General features: G+C 33.0%; 3 protein-coding genes, 2 long non-coding RNA genes and 1 pseudogene across 5 annotated transcripts in view; 2 read left to right on the top strand and 4 right to left on the bottom strand.

The window, feature by feature from the left end:
* LOC125875055 (inactive poly [ADP-ribose] polymerase RCD1-like) overlaps positions 1-21119 on the bottom strand; it is a 485870-nt gene that overhangs the window by 355823 nt on the left and 108928 nt on the right. The gene's annotated exons all lie outside the window — the stretch shown is intronic.
* On the bottom strand, positions 2214-3862 carry LOC125873516 (pentatricopeptide repeat-containing protein At1g06143-like). Its single transcript, XM_049554439.1, has 2 exons — positions 2607-3862; positions 2214-2316 (listed from the first exon to the last, which is right to left on the bottom strand). Exons 1-2 carry the CDS (start codon positions 3860-3862, stop codon positions 2214-2216), a joined length of 1359 nt encoding a protein of 452 aa, XP_049410396.1.
* On the bottom strand, positions 4651-7799 carry LOC125875059 (WRKY transcription factor WRKY24-like). Its single transcript, XM_049556127.1, has 5 exons — positions 7480-7799; positions 7209-7379; positions 5922-6499; positions 5512-5676; positions 4651-5405 (listed from the first exon to the last, which is right to left on the bottom strand). The coding sequence occupies exons 1-5, from the start codon at positions 7753-7755 to the stop codon at positions 4991-4993; spliced, it is 1605 nt and encodes a 534-aa protein (XP_049412084.1). The 5' UTR covers positions 7756-7799; the 3' UTR covers positions 4651-4990.
* On the top strand, positions 6506-7180 carry LOC125875101 (uncharacterized). The gene is made up of 2 exons (XR_007447345.1): positions 6506-6781; positions 7130-7180. It is a non-coding gene; the product is annotated as an uncharacterized LOC125875101 (long non-coding RNA).
* On the top strand, positions 8856-10213 carry LOC125875100 (uncharacterized). The gene is made up of 2 exons (XR_007447344.1): positions 8856-9269; positions 9765-10213. It is a non-coding gene; the product is annotated as an uncharacterized LOC125875100 (long non-coding RNA).
* Positions 11608-17377, bottom strand: LOC125873515 (uncharacterized; annotated as a pseudogene).

Genomic DNA, 21119 nt, shown 5'->3' with positions numbered 1-21119 from the left:
TGACATAGACCATTTATACCCTTCGTTACATTTTGGGATAAAAAATGCCCCTGCTGTTATCCTAAGAGACCACAAATACCCTCAAGAGTTAACACACCAATTTTTTGTTGACGTGGCAAGCCACGTGGGACTAATCCTTCCACCTAAGCGTTGCCAACTAGGATTCACTACAAAAGAACTAGACCTTTAGCAGCAACAACAGTCGCCACAAAAGCCCAGAAAATCGTCACCAAAAGTTTTTTAACATTAAATTCTAATTTTGTGTTTTTTCTTCATTGTTTTTAAAAAACCAAATATGATATCGATTAAGTAGGAGTTTGAAGACACTATATGTTTTATTTTTATGTCATATGAAAATGTATAAAATGTACAATGATGCATTATATATATATAGTAGGAGATTTGAATCAAGAAGTAATTTTGATTATTTTTCGTAATAATATTGGATGTTTTTAATATGGATATTGCAAGTTATTTATTTTAGAAAATTAGGTCGCAATCGAAAATTAATTATCATATTTTTTTGTTGAAAAAATAGGTTTTACTAGCAAATGGTTATTGGAACCTTAGTCGCCACTAAAAATCACTCATAACCTTTAGTGGCAATATTTTGGGATTTTGTGGCGACTTTGTCGCCACTAGAAGTCAAGTTCTTTTGTAGTGAATTTTAGTTGGCAATGCTTAGGTGGAGGGATTAGTCCCATGTGGCTTGCCATGTCACTAAAAAATTGGGGTGTTAACTCTTGAGGGTATTTGTGGTCTCCTGGGATAACTGCGAGGGTATTTTTGATCCCAAAATGTAATGGAGGGTATAAGTGGTCTATTTTGCATAGTTCAGGGGTAATTTTGATCCTTTTCCATACTTTTTATTATTATAGTGAAATGCTATTATAAAGAAAGGCTTGATCATTATACTATATCATCCTTTAGACCCTATGGGTTAAGTCATATTACCCGCATAAGTATACTCTTAGAAATCATGACCTTTTTCACGTGTGCCACTAATTAATTATGTCTGATGTCTGGTTCCAATGTTCAATAATTCTCATTTAGAACAAATTAAGGATCTCATATTTGCAGACAAATAGTAAAATAAAAATACAAAAGAAGTCAAAATAGATCACCTGGCCTTTGTCTTTTTAGATATCAAAATCCTTTTAAACGCATTCTAGCTATGGCTGGTCTTTTATTTTCTTTGATAATCCAAGCTACAAATTTGTCTTCTTACACTTGAGACAAATGATTACATTTGTTGTTTAGCATTTGTAGTTTGGTTGTTTCTTTGGATTGATCGTCATTGTGAAGGCTATTTATTATGTTTTTGTCAGGTTAATGGCAAATTCTTGTCTTTGTGCTGTCAGGTTGTCTAGTGGAAAGTTGATAATCGTTACTAACTATGGAACGAATCTCCTAATATTCTCTCACAAGTACATTGATACGATGGTGTAATCACGTATATCGAAGGGTGATCAGTGAAATATCCTTTTATCAAAAAAATATATTATGTATATAGAAAATAATATGAAATATATATAAGTTATTTTTTTTTTCATATATTGAATTTTGGACACCCTTAATAAAATTTCTGACTTTACTATTGCACTAATAATCATTTTTATAATGATTTCTGTTGTTGACATGATGATTACAACAACAACAACAACAACATNGTCCTACTCAACCTGAACCCTTTGGACTCCAGATCTACCTCATCCAACGCATCACTGAAATCTTATTTGGATTATTGGCTCTTTTTTTTTGGGTGTGTGTTCAAATGCTGATTGTAGGAGTTTGTTGGTCTTTTTATGCACTTATATACCTAATAAACCTGAGATGTTACAGATAAACTTCAAATTGCGGGAGATGTTGATTGAAGATCACCTTCTCTTGTTAGAACCTAAACACCATCTTCTCGACTCACCAGATTGATATCAAAATGTATGTCTGCATTTGCAATATGTGAAGAGGAATATCATAGGTTCATATTAGGTTAAAGATGGAAGTCCTTGATGGATGAAACCACAAATCATGGGTTTTGAGGCACAAAAGATACATAGATTTTCAAGTCCCTGTCTATCACCTTAACTATCACTAATTCACTGTTCGGGCATAAAAGATGAAAACATAATCAATGCACATATTCTAGTGTAAAAATTTCGGAATTGTGTCATTTAGAAAATAAAATAAGAAAAAAGTTAGTTTTTGTTTTTCAATCATTCAACAATACAAGGGTCTCCAACACTATAAAACAAAGAAACAGTATCTCCATACATTTCAGGTGCAGAGGCTTTAACGCCCAGCACCCTAAATCTAGAACTGAGAATTTGTCATAAACAAAATTTCTTTCATATAACAATCATGTTATTCCAGTATAAGTTTCTTCTTACAAGTTGCATCTTTTCTTTTCATAACTTATAAATCTTTCGCCTTCTTAATCCTACTGATGGTGAAAGTTACTTCAAGAACAGAAAGAAGAAATAATTTTTTTTCTTGACAAGATCATGGTCAAAACAAGAATCTGCTGCAGTTTAATACTTCATGTTGTATTATTTCTTATGAAACTACATCCTCTAGCTTTCCTCACATTTTGATGGAGCATCAATTGCCTCACCCTCTCGGCATCCTCCCATTTATCACCAAGAACATACAAGTCTGAGATAAGGGTATAAACCCCTCCATCATTCTCTGGCCTCACCACATTCATGACCCTCTCAATCACTCTTTCCGCCATCTCAAACTGTTTATGCAACTTGCAAGATGACAAAAAAGAACCCCAAATAACTACGTTAGGCTCTCGTGGCATTGTATTGATCACTTCATATGCTTCCCTTAACAATCCGGCTTTCCCAAATAAATCAACCATGCAGCCATAATGCTGAATTGTTGGTCTCAGTCCACACTCTTTGATCATTTTGAAGTATCCACGACCTTCATCGACCAGCCCTGTTTGTACACAAGCACTAAGTACCCCAGTGAAAGTAAACTCATTTGGTACCACACCCCCTTGTCTCATTTTCTTGAATATCTCCAACGCTTCAGTTCCGAAACCATGTTTTGCTGCTCCACAAATTAAAGCAGTCCAAGTTACCACATTTCTATCTTTCATCATATCAAAAACCAGAGAAGCAAAATTCAAGAATCCACATTTAGCATACATGTCAACTAAACAAGTACCAAGCTCCACATTCAATTCCCAGTTATTCTTTACCGCAAAACCATGCACTGATTTCCCAAGAAACAACCCAATTGAACCCATCTCCGAACACCCCGCCAATATTGGCCCAATAGTCACTTGATCAGGCTTTAGCTGCTCAAAAATCACCATTTCCCGGAAGAGCGTCACCCCTTCCTCCCAATGCCCATTATTCATGTATCCAGCAATCATCGCCGACCACGAAGCTAGGTCTCTCATAGGCATTTCATCAAACATCTGCCTTGCCTTTTTAACATCCCCAGATCGAGAAAAACAAGTTATCATCGTGTTCCACGTGACAGTATTTCTCACAGGAATTTCATCGAACAGCTTGCAAGCATACTGAAACGAAGTCCCTATGTAGGCATTTAAGAGAGATGTGGCAACATAGACGTGTATATTAAAGCCTAATTTGAGAAGATGGGCATGGAGGTGGCATATGAGGGGAAGGTTGCCCAAATGGGTGCAAGATTTAAGAGTGAAAAGAATGGCGAAACTGTCGAACGGAATGGCTTGGCGCTGCATCTGGGCATAGAGTGTCAAGGCTCGTTGAGGTGATTTTGCATTTTTAATAGCAAAAGACCATGAATTGAAGGTTCTTAGCAATATCCATGACGATTCACTATTAACGGCAGCTTGTCTCAGTACGCGGTAGAGATTTGTAACCATAGCTTTGATTTTTCTTCCATCTAAGCCTTTGGCGCCTCAATGGTTGCCAACAACATCACTATCATATTTCTTATATATTACTTCCTCTGTTTTAATTTGTTATGATGAAAACTTTTTGAATCTTGTGTTAAACTGAATATACGTGAATGTGTCAAAATGATAATTTTGTGATCTTAAAACATGTAAAGTGAAGAGTTAGGATTTAAAGAATTGTAAAAAATGATAGACATTTTTTTTTTTTTAAAAAAAAAAACTGACTAAACAGGTCATCGGTGAAAGTTTATTGAATTTAGACATTTGAATTCGTATTGAAAAATTTCTAACTGTTAGAAAATATGCGTGCAAGAAAAGATCCTATATTTTTGTGAGATGGAAAAGAGGAGGTTAATGAACATGGTAAAATTGAAGTTCTAGAATTTAAATCCTGCTGCCTAAAACTTGTAATCTGCTTTGATAACATCTAGAATACTAGGTTCCAACAGTTGTAAGACTAACATCTTCCCAATCGAGTTGATGAAACAATCTGTCACTGTACAATGTCAAACCAATCAAACATTAAATGCAAAAAGTGGCAGAGAACCAAATACACTTGTACCAGAGGGGTTGAATCTAACTAAGTCTTAGCTGTCTCATATTTTGTCATCTAATCAACGTGGAATGAACCTATAGCAACTAAGCATTATACGATTTTGCGTAAAAAAGAAGTAGAGTACTTCTCACTACGATTAAATACAAATTTGAATGAAAGAAAACTGCTAGGAAGACATTGTTCTCAATTTACCAGCATCTTGAAAAACTGCAATCTTCTTTAATATATAAAACATGAAAATCTGATAGAAATAAAGAATCAGTGTCATATAGTCATGAGTTGGGGATTTACATTCCTATCCTAAAGAATAAACCCCCATAACAGTGGTAACTGCATGAACTTCTACACCACATTTGATTGAATTTACAACAAACAAATTTCCTAGTACAAAATGTAAACACAAAAAAATAAACAGTATATGATCTATTAACAAATGAAATCAAAATGCTTCCTATCATATTCTTTAGGCAAAAAAAAACAAAAGGTTCAGTTTTTCGTTTCATAAACTTCAATTCGTGCTCCTTTCTAAGATTCCAGTTTCAGCAAAGCAATGACTCCATAAACATGTCATCTCGAGGCTCGTCCTTAGTTCTCGAAAACACATTGTTGTCCTGAACTTGGTTTTCGTATGAATCCCCTGAATTTGCATATCCTGAGATACCATAATTATTAGGCCTCTGCAACATCTCAAGCGTAAAGGGTGCTCCCATTTCAGACTGTTGTGGCCTTATACTTTGCAATGGAACTTGATAGTTGGATTGATGAGATGTCACAGTAGGCCTTATGGTCGGTGCCATAGGTCGGTTAATTGAGTGGTTGCCACTGCCCCTTGCTGCTGGAACATCATGGTTGTGCTTCCCTTCATAGGTTGTTATCACTGACCTTATGTCTTGTGATGCCCTTTCCACATGTTTTCTTACTGGACATCCCGTACTTGTGCATTTGTAGTAGCTCCTGTTACATAGTACCCCAAGATTCAGTTTCGATTTCCAAATTAAGGAACTTCCAAACTTGTTAAAAAATTTGAGCCAAATTTATGTTCAAAGATAAGGTTATTTACCTGGGATTAGGATTTCCTTTCACTACTTTTTGACCATACTTCCTCCATCTATAACCATCATCTAGGATATCGATATCACTCGTAGTTTGAACTACAACTCTAGGTTCTCTGACTGTCCTACTTCCTCCTAGTGCAGATAGACCTTCACTTTCGTTTTCTCTTTTCCTGAAAACAAGAAATTCAACAAAGTTAAAAAAGTTAACATTAGCCAAAATTTGAATTCAAGATTACTACAGTATAGACCTCTCGATAACAACATTTCACTATAACAATGATGTTTCATTTCATGTGGAAGAGATCATTCATGTTATGTTCTTTATAACAAACATTTTACTATAGCAATCAAAAAATATCGGAACAAACGATAACTATTTGACTATACATGATAGATATATTATTGTTTCACTTACCATCTTTTTGAGTCTGGTTCCTCTTCATCAAGATCATCTCCTCTTGACCTACTACTCTTTTGAGAAGTGTGCTCATGATCATCATCCCCAAATGAAATAGAAGAATTCTCAGGTGTTGCAACCGAATCCATTTGTCCATTTGAACCATAGGATTGATGATCTGGGATTTCATTAGTTTGTGTATTGTAAGATTGGATTGCAGATGAAGCTGTGGATGACGACGATCTTCTGGTTGACTGAGGCTTTGGATGGTTGTGATTACCCTTGTACACAATTTCAGTAATTTGGCCATCTAAAGATCTCTCAACCTTCTTCTTGGTGGGACAATTTGGGTATGTACACTTGTAGTAGCTTCTTGGATTTTCACTACCTTTTACTTGTTTCTGCCCATATTTCCTCCAATTGTATCCGTCATCTGACCTTTTCTGCTCCCTTATACTCTGATTGTATTGGTTTCCACTATTGTTCTGATCATTATTATTCTGCATAAAACTCTGTACAGTGTTGAATTCAGATCTTCCATTAGCATTTTGATCATTCTGTTTTGTGGGCTCTTGATAATTCCATGCTTGCTGCCCCTGATCAATTTTACACAAGAAGAAAATAGAGTGTCAGTCAATTGACTTGAACACACAGAACATACTTCCTCCATCTCAAATTATCTGTAGTATTTTCTAAATATATCTGTCTCAAATGATTATGTGTGTTATCACCTCTTGAAGTTGTCAATTTACTTTATTCCTAATTGTCAATTAAGATTTTCTACTCATTTTCGTCGATACGATGACAAGATCATGACTTTAACAATTGCATAAACACATAAATTGAGTAAACAGAGATTATAACTTCATATAAACAAGGTTAAGTAGGCAAAAACCCTCAAGTAAAGCAAAAAAAAAAAAACGACAGATAATTTGAGACGAGGGAGTACCAAAGGGACATGGTTAGTTTGGGATTGAGAGATTGATGCAGCTGTCCCTACTTGAGGCTGGAAAGAAAAATCTGAGTAGTTTTTGTCTTCCTGTTTCACATCCTGATGGCTACTGCTCTTCCAATTAAAAGCATGAGATGGAAAACTNATTTACTTTATTCCTAATTGTCAATTAAGATTTTCTACTCATTTTCGTTGATACGATGACAAGATGACTTCAACAATTGCATAAACACATAAATTGAGTAAACAGAGATTATAGCTTGATATAAACAAGGTTAAGCAGTCAAAAACCCTCAAGTAAAGCAAAAAAAAAAAAAAAAAAAAACGACAGATAATTTGAGACGAGGGAGTACCAAAGGGACATGGTTAGTTTGGGATTGAGAGATTGATGCAGCTGTCCCTACTTGAGGCTGGAAAGAAAAATCTGAGTAGTTTTTGTCTTCCTGTTTCACATCCTGATGGCTACTGCTCTTCCAATTAAAAGCATGAGATGGAAAACTTCCTGTTGTCGGAGATGGAAGAAGCTGCAATTACAATTTAAAAAAAAAAAAACATCAATAATCTTGAATCCATTGAAAACAGAGTAAAATAGAACAGAGAGAGAGAGAGGGGTGTACTACATACGTTTGAAGAAGACAAAAGAACAGGGGAGTCTAAAAGTTCAGTTGGACTTAAACCAGGAGGAATAGCAAAGTAAGAGGAAGGGGAAAAAGGAGGAGGAGATAAAGGGAGTGAAGGAGGTGGAAGAGACTTGAATTTAGGAACTCCAGAACCAGTCCTCTCTGCAATTCTATCACCAAGTCCTTTGGTAGGATAATCATCAGAAGCAAGAAGGTCGGTGAAAGAAGTCGTCATGAATGAAGAAGATGAAGTGGGAAAAGAAAAACTTGAAGCAGCCATTAGAAGAAAGAAGATACAAGAGACCAATGGGAATTGGATTATATAATGGTTTTGACTTCCTTTCGTTGGAGTGGGTGGGATATTAAAAACAAAAATGAACACGTATTCTACAAGGAACTTGCTTTTTTCTATTTTCTCATTTCCCACTCGATATTCGAAATCCATATTAGCATTCCAACTAAATTTGAATTGCGCATTACAAGACTCATTTGAAAATTAACGTTTTCAACAAGATTTTTTCTATATCTAGGCTCGAACTTACGGATGAAACAATTTCACCACTGCATCAGAATCCAAATTGATTGCTTTTTCTATTTTTCTATTCTAATTTGTTAAATAGATATTTTAAGAAACTTCCAAGAACCTCAAATTAGCTTTGACCGTGGAAAATGAAATTAAAAAGATATATTTGTGTGTTGAGTCAAAATTGGTGGCTTTGACTGTAATAGATACATACACAAATTGTACAAGAAAAGAGAGGCTGCTATTGTAATGCAATTACGCCAAACGCGTTATTTCGCTGTCGTTGTGATGGGGCACCCCACTGGCCATTTATCGGACGAATTGTCAATCAATCAATCAATCACGGGGCTTTTTTATCGGACGAATTGTCAACACCCTTTTTGCCTCGTTTCTTCCTCGGCCCTATTGGTTAGTAGCTCATCCTCTTCTTCGAGCCTATTTGAATTGACTTAAAATTAAATTGTAATAACCAGTGAAAATGAATTCTAAATGATACAATTTGATTTTGTTTTAAACATTCTAACCATTTGTTCGTGGATAATGTTTTCATCATTTATGCCCTAACAATTAATTAGTGAGAATTGAAGGTGGTTATGTATCCTATTTGCATCAAAACAAGGAATTTTATCTTTAACCTAATAAATGAACACAAAAGAAGTTCCTCTTAACATATTATAGATATCAATCTGGTTAGTCGAGAAATGTTGCAAGTGCTATTTTAAAATGTGTTTTTATTAGATGTTTTTTCATTAATATATTCACATTTTAGAGATTACGTTATTCTAATTATTATTTTAAAGAGAAATTCATTTCTTAAGTCGTGAGTCAATTTAAGCTAAATGTATACAAGTCAAAGAAGCAAGCACATCAAATTTCATTGGACAAATAACAAATGTCATGCTCTCTGATGGATAATTCATATAATTGTTTACACTTGTAAAATGGATAGCGGTTGGAACAGGAAAAAGTTTCTTTCTAAAGTTGTATTCATCTTTCAGCAATTATATTTAAATGATTGGGGCCAAAATGAAAGATTTTGATCAGCCAGTGTGTGTAACCAATGCAGCAGGACTTTGGTTGCTACTTGAAATGCTCATTTCTTCTCAGATGCGGGGACCTCACCTTGTAACTGCTTCTTTCGAAGATCACCGGAGCCTCGTGGATGTTGAAATCTGTGCCATCTCCGGCGTCCATATTCGTTGCCACCATAATATCATGCTTCAACTCAAGCTTGTAGATGCCATCAAAGAAGCTGGAAATTAAATATCTTGGTACGTACTTAATGAAAAGTTTAGTAATGTAATCTTAATTTATTTTTTTTTACTTGCTTGAAGCAATTATTTTGAGCCATTTGAATTTTTTTTTTTTGTTCAAAGATAAACTCTTTCCAAAGAAGAATTTTTGGATTCCATTTTATCTAAGAAATCACATATTGTATTCCGTTTGTCTAAATTAATTAGATGGCACATCTCAATTTAACGAACTACCAGAACTAGATCGGGCTTTTTCTTTTTTGGAAGATAAAAAATAGAGCTAATTGAGTATACAGAACAAGTTGGATTGTGTCACTATTATATAGTTATCACGTTTGCTTTGAAGGACGGCTTTCGATTTTCGATATAGGAGAAGAGGCATCTGCACTCTATTAAGAGGTTTAAGTACACTACATGAAACACGTTATGTGTAACTCTAATAAGCATCATATATTCCACCTCACTATTATTGGAGTACCGATCGATCTGCTCTTGAACTATCCTTTTCTGCAGAATTCATCAAAAGTAGCCAACACAACAAAGACAAGGAAGAAGAAAAGTGGTTCAATATAATGTCCCTTCTTCATAAACCAATCCACAAGATAACGTTCAAGATCGGCAATTGCCAGATCTGAAGGAAGTAAAGAATGAAACTTGTGGAAGGGTACTCCGTACTGAAGATACATCTATAATTAAAAATTGATTTGTAAAAAAGTACACGTCGGCTTGATCCCACTTTAGAATTAGTTTTGGGGTATGTAGGCAGCCTGTGACGAAAATAATCTCATGTTCAGCCCCTTATTAGTTTAACTAGTTTTTGGTGTCTCAAGCAATTTTTTTATAAATTTATTAGAACAATTAAAATTTTATGAAAATATATATGTAATGAGTACTAAAATTCAAGTCTTTCTTCATTGAGTCAAGCTAAATCTGAATCAAATGGAAAAGCTTATTTTCGTAAAGTGATATATAATTTATTACATATTATATATTTAGAATACGAAAAAAATTGAGATACAAACTCAGATGGTGCAGTCTGGAATTTAAAAGGCAACACAGGGGACAAATTCAGATTGAATTTAATCAAACCAAGGTTGGTATATCATATATTTTAGATGTCGATGGCTTCACTACTTTAACTATACAATGAAAAGGATAATTTTGGGTGTGAGTTTAATGACACAAGAAGATGAATTTATCAAAACAAGAGTTACGGATAACAATCAGACCTTACTAGGGACAGGGACCAGACTATAGAGCCTAATTAAAAAGAATTTTATATAGATAAAAATGAAGGAATAGCAAAAACTATCTTAAAATTTTAAATTAACTATTTGAAGGTTATGAATATAAAAACATGGAAATTATGAATATTAAGAGACAAGAGTAGCAATTGAATAGGTAAATTAGATAGTACTGTATAAGTTATGGGACTCCTAAGTATGAAGGTAATATTTCAAAAAAAAAAAGAAGGAAAATAATAAATAAATGTAGATGAGAAAAAGACAAGTGCAAATAATATTTAGGTGAAATATCCACTAAAGGTGAAATTTCAAAGGACCAAAATAGATAAAGAGAACAACTTATGTGTTAGTGTTGAGTGTGCTAGCTCAATTTCAAACTCTATTGCAAATTCATGATTATTGTCCATCTAACCTACTAGTTAATCAGTTAAATTTTAGCTAAAGTTAACTGAAAATCATTCTCGTTCATTAAAAAGGCGAAAAAAGAAACAAGTAAGATGATTGTTTAAATCATGACACATATAGAAGAGATTTAAGAGAAGAAAGTTCAGTTAAGAAACACATCAAGAATATTCTTTTAGGCCTTAGTTACATTTACAACAAATATGGCAATATTCTCTCTGTAGGCACCAAAACTATCAAAATTGCTGATTTTGGGCTCTCCATGACTTTGGAACAGGGCATGAACCATAAACAAGGACTTATCAGGAAAACAAAAAAGGTATATGACACCTGAATCCGTGAGGGAAACATAAGTTGTAAAATATCCGTAAGCATGTTTTTGCCTCTCCATTTGAGAACCCCCTCCAGGTGTTTAGTTAGTTCTTTCAACCTACTATTATGAAGATACATACTCAAATGTCAACAAAGCATATTCTTACACTGTAAAGTGATTTCATTCAAAATAGAAAGGCGGTTCTCATTCATAAAAATGAATATCAACATTAATTCATTGTAAAAGCAGAAAGGGAAACTCATTTATCAAGATTTGTAATGATTCCATATGGTTAACTATAATAATGAACAACTCGGATATTGCATTGGCCACAAATTCCCTTGTTACTGTTTTTTGCCATCTTATACTAATCTAGTAGCTGTGGAGACAACAATGGTCAGTGTTCCTTCATTTTACTTTGTTGCATCCCCATTCGGCACATCTGTCTGTCTGTGTCCTGTCTCATGCGGTAAAATAATCCCCAGAGAAAGTGCTCATTGTTCCATCCTACAAGAACATCCACAAGGTGAGATGCATTGAAAGGAAATAAGAAAATGAGAAAAGAACATAAGAATTATAATTGTACTTTGAGAATCATTGCACAAAGATGTGGATGCAAGTATAAGCAACTCTACATCATTGATAAGAGTTCTCATCACCAAATCCTTGTTGCGCATGAACTCCACCAGAGCAATATATCCGTCAAACCTACACATAATGGGAAATGCAAATGAATTTCTAGTAAAAATAGTCCTGGACAAGGGCACACTCCTACTTTGCAACCCTTATCCCTTTACGAATAGATATATAGGGTAGAACCTGACCTTTTTTTCTCATTTTCGAAGAAATACAGTCCTATGTCTTTTTTACTTGGACAATGATTGTTGAATAAACTTGACCAGATATCCCCACGCGGAATTAGTTCAAGTTTAAGAGTATTGGGAAATAGTCCCGAGAACTCATACACTTTGCGTCTAACTCTGCAAGGAGGATGAGCCTGGATACAAGTATTGAATATCCCAGGTGCAAGTTCTAAAGCACCTAAGATGTAAAAATTTCCCTTAAAATGCAAAAAAAAAAAAAAAAACAAAGACTAATTATTATAGGGAAGCGAAGTTGAATGGTGCAAATTCTTCAAATAAAAAAAGGATCTTCAATATATATGTAGTCTATAAAATAATAAAAGGGAAGCCTCTCTGCTTTTTGACGCATAACGAAAGCATATTCGAGTTTCAAGGACACAAAAATATCCATGAAGCAATTTCTCAAAAACAAAACCATAAGAGAAAGTTTCACATAAATCTAAACGTTGTTTTGCACTCTAAATCTCATTAAGTTACAGAACTGAAAAAATAGAAAACAAACAATGTATGGTTCACATATAGCCTATTCAACTACAATTTCTTGTTTCTCATACCTAAAAACATGAGATGGTCCATATTCCATTACACAATGGCATAGAGTGAAAGCAACTTTAAGTCCTCAAGGAATTTATACATAATGGGAATTAAGTTTACTACCGTCTCACTAAATATTATGGGAAAATGCATAAGTACCCCCCCAGCCTATGCCCGAAATCCCAGAGACACGCCTAACCTTTACTAAGGTCCTATTACCCCCCCGAACTTAATTTATCTATAATATTCTACCCCTTTTTGGCCTACGTGGCACTATCCTTGAAAAAAATGTCAACATGTGTTGGGCCCACCTGATAGTGCCACGTAGGCCAAAAAGGGGTAGAATATTACATATAAAATATGTTTGGAGGGTAATAGGACCTTAGTAAAGGTTAGGTGTGTCTCTGGGATTTCAGATATAGGCTGGGGGGGTACTTATGCATTTTCCCAAATATTATCTATTCAAAGTATCATTATATCACGACTCACAACTATGTATGATACTAATGGCATCCCTAGGTAACCATTAATTTTCTGGACAACCTAAGATGGGTCATCCAAAAAGCTAACATGCAAAAATAGAGATGAGCTGAATTTGAACATTGTTGGAGCTTAGTGTACCTTGTGTTAATCTATTTTAGTAATTAATGTGCATTTATGAAGGGTACTTACTTCCGGGAAGGAACTAGAGCAGGATCACAAGGGTGTGTCATAGGTACATTCATCATTCGACTCTCATTCACAGCATCAGGACTCCTATGCTCAAGAATGGTAGAGGCACCCAAACCTGAAAAATAGGCTACATCAAATTGAATAGAAGTATAGAAGTAGATTAATTTTTCTATGAAAGATTTACAGATATTGACAATGTAACGAAAATCATTTTGAAATAAAATATCAACATCATTGAAAAAAATTAATTAGAGTATATGATAGAGAATAAAATTTCTGAAGAATAGAGGTATAAGAAGAGGACAAGTCAAACCAAGTAAATGAATACAAAAGATGGTGGTAGATACTTAACCTTTAGGCTTGCTAAATTTTCGGGATTTGATTGACACAACTCTTGAGGAGACAATATTTATCGGCGGAGATCCATATTTTTTGATACCTGCTGACAGATCAAGTGCTTCTTCAACAGGTAAATATCTCGTTTTTCCAGTCCGTACCTCCTTTTCCCAGTTAATATGTTGCCTCTGAGGAAACTTACTATGTTTCTTTGGTTGTACAATACTCTGACAAATCCTTGTAGAGGCAGGTAACTTGGATCCCTTAAAACACTCATTCTCTATTCCACGCGGTGAAAACATTACCCCCTTGCGGATATCACATTCTTCACAACACCAATTCACTGGTGCATTTTCCCAATAGCCCACAATGCAATATCTAAAAGAAGAGAAAAACAAAAAAAATTAGAAAAGGAAGATGACTATATATGCATAAAAGATACACATATTATTTAAAAGAATTAAATGTCACAACATGCTAATGAAAGAATATATGCTACTAATATTTGCATTAAAACTAGTTCTACCCGTATGCCTGTAGCAGGAACTGGCAACCTACATATAAATGCTACTACTAATCAGATGCTTATAGCAGGAGCTAGCAACCTGCAATCTATGGCTACTTAAGCCTTGCTAAATAAATTACCTTTTGAAACCTTAAAAAAAAACAATATATCCTTTAGGTGGAACCCAATATCCAATACTATTAGGATCCGACAGCCGTGAAAATTGCCAGAAAGATTAGACAACTTGAAGAAGTCCTTACTCTCCCTAAGAGGTATTATCACTTTAATGTAGGCTTTTAATTCTATTCCACTTTTCATTCCTATTTAAAATTCTAAAAAGGGGACAAAATTGGTAATCTAACCAACAATTTCCTTCTAGAGAAGTAGCCCCTTGTGTGAAAAGATCAGTTTCTCCCTTAGAAATGCAAAGTCAACCAAAACAGAATGGGTTTAGGATTATGACAATGTTTGAAGTTTACAAAGAACATATATATGCACAAGGTGATGAAGCAAGTACGAATCAGAGAGTCATGACTTTCAGCTCACCTGACTACCCTTTCATGTTAAAAAGAGAGAGAACTTACTGGTGCACGTCAACATTCTTACACCGACAACAGGTAATAATTGCTTCATGAATACCTAAATCACCGCAAACTTCACAAATTTTTTTCTGCAAGTTCATAAAAAAGACAAGAAATTCAAAATCAACATTATCATATGAATAAAATGAAGAATGAGGAAACAAAATGTCATCAGTTACACAAAGGTAAATCATAATAAGCAAAATCATGTTGTCATCCTTCTTTTTCATCAGCTCACATGCTTATATATGTAATAAATCCACTTTTGCTACAAACACATATATAGTACATTCCAAGTATTATCCTCGACATCTTCTTGTGTACCGAAAATGAGGGTTTTTAGAACAAAAAACACAATCAGTTGTAGTTAGAGCATAAACCTTGATGCACAAAATAAATCTATCCAGACTATTTTTTCCATCTAAAGCAATATGATCATATAATCTTTATCTTTACAGCAAAAGAAAAAAAGAAAAAAGCATAACCATAGTGCAATATGCATTGATATTAAATTATTTTCAACCTAAAATATTAACAAATCAGTAAGCTGACTTTGGAGTAAAGCAAACATCCTTAGTACTGAAAGAGCAACACAATATCCTAATATGGGGCAAGTATAGAGTAAACAAATTAGGACTTGGGACAATTGAACTGCACACAAAATAATTAGAAAAAATCACCTAACAAACAACAATGTATTGATTACTATTTCCTAATGGAGATAACATCAAAGTTATTAATAGTTATAAGGCGGTGATATATATGTGTCTCTTAATGATATAGAGAATATTATTATAGATAACACTTGTACTGAACTCAAACTTCATATAAAAAGAAACCATACTAGACAAACTTACTTTAGAGTTGAGAACTTTAGAAGTTAATATGGCCTATTCAAAGTATGTGCAATAAGTTGGTGCCAATACAACTTATATTATTTATATTTGGGTTCACCTCATCACGAAAGTACTATTTCATATGTACTTACTTCTTTTTTGTCAAGTACTTCATCTTTTTTGTAATGCATGTATGGACTCTTAGGGCAGCACTGATCCTCGCTAGGCACGCTGCTCATTCCATTTTCTTGTGGTGAACCCTATTTATTATTGAGGCACTTTTGCTTATGAAGTAATATTTTTTATATTTTAGGTATAGTTAGGGACTTGTATCATGTGTGATTTAGAAGTTCCATAAATATTATACTCATGTCATGTTTTATTTTGTAAAATTCTTAATGTAGCCCTGGATGGATTTTTATGATGTTATTGTTTTTTTCATTTTAAGTTTCTACTGAATGAATTACTCAATACTTTATGAGATTCTTTGCCTTTCCATTCTATGTACCTATCATGTTCATAAGTGGTATTAGAGAACTAAGATTTGTTGATGATCATATATATAATTGAGAGGCTATACATACATTAAAGAAGTTACCTGTTTGTTCCAATTCCTGTTAAATTTCATATGTGTTAAATAAGTAAGTGATGAGAAAGAAATGGAAGGCTCGAGTACTGATAATACCGTCCATTGAGTAAGATTATGAAGTGTTTGTTAGTAAGGAATGAGACTGAAGAATGAAATTGAAAATGTAATGAGGGCATGTTGTCAAGGAGTAGGCATATAACGATTCAGTCTGCTAGTGATATTGTTCACTTTTGGGCCTGGACCCCCATGAATTTATAATGTGTCACTGTGGTGTCAATATATATATATATATATATATATCTCCTGTGAAATTTTCTCTATGTGTAGTTATTAAGTTCTACTCTGATGTTCCATATTATCCTTCATTTTAAGTGTTTAACACTCCTTTATTTTATTTGATAATCATAGTGTCTCAACCAACTTAAACAAGCTAAGTATCGAGTTTTATCCATCCTTCAAAAAGCTATTCAATAGAGTATTAATCTATATTAATTTATACACCTCTTTAAGCATTTTAATTAGCTAATACTCTATCAATTTGAACAATAAGAATATTTTGCAATAAATTCAATCTGATGAAACAACAATTATCAATTTTTTTTATAATACACATTTTTGCCCGATATCGTTAAATTTCAACTCAAACTTGAAAAGACATTTTAAAAATGCTACACAAAAGATAAATTTTAGCAGCACTGATTCAAGTCATACAACCCCATTTTAAAAGCTAAGTATCAAGTTTTATCCATCCTTTAAAAAGCTATTCAATAGAGTATTAATCTAAATTACTTTATACACCTCTTTAAACATTTTAATTAGCTAATACTCTATCAATTTGAGCAATAAGGATATTTTGCATAGAAAATCAATTTGATGAAACGACAATTATAATTTTTTTTTATAATACACATTTTTGTCAGATATCCTTTAATTTCAACTCAAAATTAGAAAAAGACATTTTAAAAATGCTACACAAAAGATAAGTTTTAGCAACACTGATTCAAGTCATACAACCACCCCCCCCCCCCCCCCCCCCCCCCCCCCCCCCCCCCCCCCCCCCCCCCCCCCCGCAAAAAAAAAGAACAATTCTTTTAGACATTTTTAGGGAGAGGAAAAAACACTTTAAAAATAAAAACGATTGCAGAATCGCATAAACATTAGCTATGAAAAAAATACAAACATTAGATGTTTTACCATGTTAGGCTGATGAATGTTGTTTGGTTCCTTTTGCATCGGAAAATGAGTGGCCATTTGAGTTTCACGGCGGCACACCAACAAATAAAGAAAAAAGGTCTCAAACGGTCCTACTCAGCATAAAACTTGTACGTTTTGCTATTATTTTCGGCTCACGTTTACTTGTTACATATGAATTTGAAATATTCAAACATAATTATTTTACTAGACTATCTCAATTAATTAATGTTTAGTAGAGTATCAGATTTTGAAAAATAATTTGGTCAATGGAGAATTAATGTTGAAATTAAGACATAGAAAAATGTAATTATTTTTCTTTATTTGTTATAAGTGAAAAAATAAAATAAAATTTATTTTTAAATATTAAACAAATATAAACAAAGTGAATACATAATAAACTTGGGACAATGCTGCAGTAGGTCCCAAAAAAATAAAATAAAAGATGACTCATATTTTGACATTTTAGCTCTAAATATGAGGAGTTTATGTATTATATATGTTAGTATAAAATATTTGGTTTATAAGATTAAGAAGTCAAAGGCAAAACTTCATTATGAGGGAAAAGTTAGGGTGTGTTTGGCATTAAGAAAATATACTCCACAAAAAATATTTTATTAAGAATTCATACGCGTAATTTTTCATATCAATAATTTCAGGAAATGGTCCTCATATATCATCATAGTTGTCTGACTCAATAGTCGTTTTGTATCAAATTTGACCCATACGATCCTCATTCATATTTCAATCTTAGACTTACGTGGTCCACATCAATATATCATATTTCAATTTTCAATTCTTCACAACTCAACTCCACAACATCACATATGAGGAAATAACTCGGTCTTTAACACATTATAGTTGATCATGAATTTCAATAGATACATAGATGGAACATGTTGTTAGGTGTATAACTAGCACAAATGCATCAACAATGCATATATACAATGCCTAACTCATATCAAAACACGACATGAAAATCAAAGCTAAATCCAACATTTAAGTAATTTTCCTTTTACTAGTCTCTGTAAACGTGCATTACACATTTGCCCCTTACCACATTATAAAATTTATACATTATTGACTTTATGTTCTTAGCTATTTATCGGATATTATTTTTGTAAATACGATAGATCTTATATATTGACTAATGTGTTTATATATAAAGCTTATATTTGCGTTCACAAAAATAATAATAATAAGATGATTTCAAATATAGTTTGTTAGTCTAGAATATATTTTTATTATACTAAATATATGTTTATTTATATATACACAACCATATGTCAATATAGGAACTAATGGTATGTCAATAATGTGTAACATAAAATTTTAAAAAATTTACAAACTCAAACTAATCATACAAAGAATAATAAAGGGATGGTATGCCAAGTAAAGATTCATAGATAAAAAGACAAAACAAAAAAGACCTATACATATATAGGATGGCTATTATGCGATGCAAGTGTGGGTTTAAGCTAATGCGGGATGGAGTGGAGCGAGTTAAAATCTTTACGAATTTTCCCCGTAACTATACCTCCTGCACTGCTTTTCATCCCTACGTATCTAATTAAAATTATCACCTTTAGCAACACGTGAAAGACTAATAGTAAAGATTCACACAAAAAATAAAGAACAATTCATTTGGAGAAGGAAAGAATTAAAAGGAATTCTTGGTGTAGCAAAAAAAACCGTAGAGAGAGAATACATATTTTAAAACACAAAAGAAATAAATAAAGAGAAAACGTCATAGAACTTTCATGTAAATTTCAAACATATTCTGCAGAAAAAAAAATGTTTGAAAGAAAGGAAAGAAAAAAATAAAAAAAATGAAATTGTTTTTACCGTAATAAAGCATTGTTGGGAAATGAACCATTCTTAACCTTTATATAGTTCATTTTTGATGATTTTTGAACTTTCTTTCCATATATCTAATAATTATAAATTAGTTTTTATTTTACTATTTAATTCAACTTTTTAAAATCTACAATCTTTTTGTATTAAAAAATATAAGTTGACTAAATTAATGGTTAAAGGAGAAATTAAATAATTTTTAAGTTATATGGAAGATGAAATGTGAGAAGTTTGATATTATAAATATAATATAGTTACATATATCTTTAGCAAGTAATAAAGTTAGGACATGAAAAGGTTGTGTAAACAAATTCTATAATTCATCATTAATATAATCTCAATTCCCACCTAACCACATTCTTTATTGCAAATTAGACATTTGATTTTGTTATATTAATATTTTATTAAAAAATAATTACATTTTAATTTATTATAGGGGCAAAATCCTAATTTAACTTTGAAGTTAGGAGCTTCCCACTCATAATATATATATATATATATATATGTCACGACCCAGTCCGCCGTGATTGACACCCACACCAATCCTCCGATGGGAGAACCATTACTACAACCCAACTAAGCAATTTTAAGAAACTACACAATTTAAAGATACGGAAGCAGGTTTAAATGACTAAATAAATACGGAGTTACCATAAACTTCAAAGGTCTAACAAACAACTATCACGAAAATTCAACGCCTAGAACTGAAAGTCATTGTACCAAATCTCTACTAATCAACAAGTCTACGAAAATGGGGGTGCAACCCCGAAAACTAAACATCAACAAAGTCTAAACATATAGTCTGAGTCCGAAAAGAATGGACTAAACTATTGATGGATCCATGACAGCCTGAAAGAACTGACTCACCTTTAAATTCGGTCTCATCAATGATCTCCTAACTGAGTTCTATCAATAGCCGCCTGAAGATGCCCTGTACTCAACAAAGAAAGAGCAAGTGCAATATCAGTATACAAGCCACAGTGTACTGGTAGGATCACACAACTACTCCAGTAGCGTAATATAAGCAAGTTATTACAACACAATAAACACACATATACATAATGCACAATTCAATCATCATTTTAGGAGCAACATACAATTTCCCAATAACCATGACATGTAATTATAAATGTAACAATCACAAGTGATTCTCTCATGGAACCCACACCCAAACGGTTAGTGTGTCGGAACGTGACACCCGATCCAATATACATGTATCGGAACATGACACCTGATCCAATAGATGTGTCAGAACGTGACACCCGCTCCAATATATGTGCAATGCACGTGTCAGATACTAGTAAGTCTCTCTCTCTCTACAGTGGCGTAGCTAGGAATTTAATGAAGGGTGTCCAAACTTTTAATAGTAGTTTTTTTTTTTTTAAAAACAACGATTTAAATTACCAAAACAAATAATCAAGTTAGGCAATATTTAATTAAATATGGGAACATTTTTAATAGAATTACAAGTGTATAATTTTAAACTAACATAAAGAAATAAATTATTGTTGAAAANCTCTCTCCAGTGGCGTAGCTAGGAATTTAATGAAGGGTGTCCAAACTTTTAATAGTAATTTTTTTTTTAAAAAAACAACGATTTAAATTACCAAAACAAATAATCAAGTTAGGCAATATTTAATTAAATATGGGAACATTTTTAATAGAATTACAAGTGTATAATTTAAAACTAACATAAAGAAATAAATTATTGTTGAAAACATAATTTAAATATATTATTACAACTGTACTCGACGAGGTTTCATATCCTGAAACGTTTTTATAATAGACACATTAGAAATAGTACGAAATACTTTCTTTTCTACATAAGGCACTATACAACCGTCTAAAAACTCATCATCCATTCAATTTCGCAAGTCATTTTTAAAGTATTTAAATCAATGCTTTGTTTTTTAGAAGAATGTGACAACATCTCTAATTGATCTACCGT

Source organism: Solanum stenotomum, chromosome 8, assembly GCF_019186545.1.
Source record: "Solanum stenotomum isolate F172 chromosome 8, ASM1918654v1, whole genome shotgun sequence".
Taxonomy (NCBI): Eukaryota; Viridiplantae; Streptophyta; class Magnoliopsida; order Solanales; family Solanaceae; genus Solanum; species Solanum stenotomum.
Note: the sequence above shows the minus strand (reverse complement) of the source record. Positions and strands in the feature narration are given on the sequence as shown.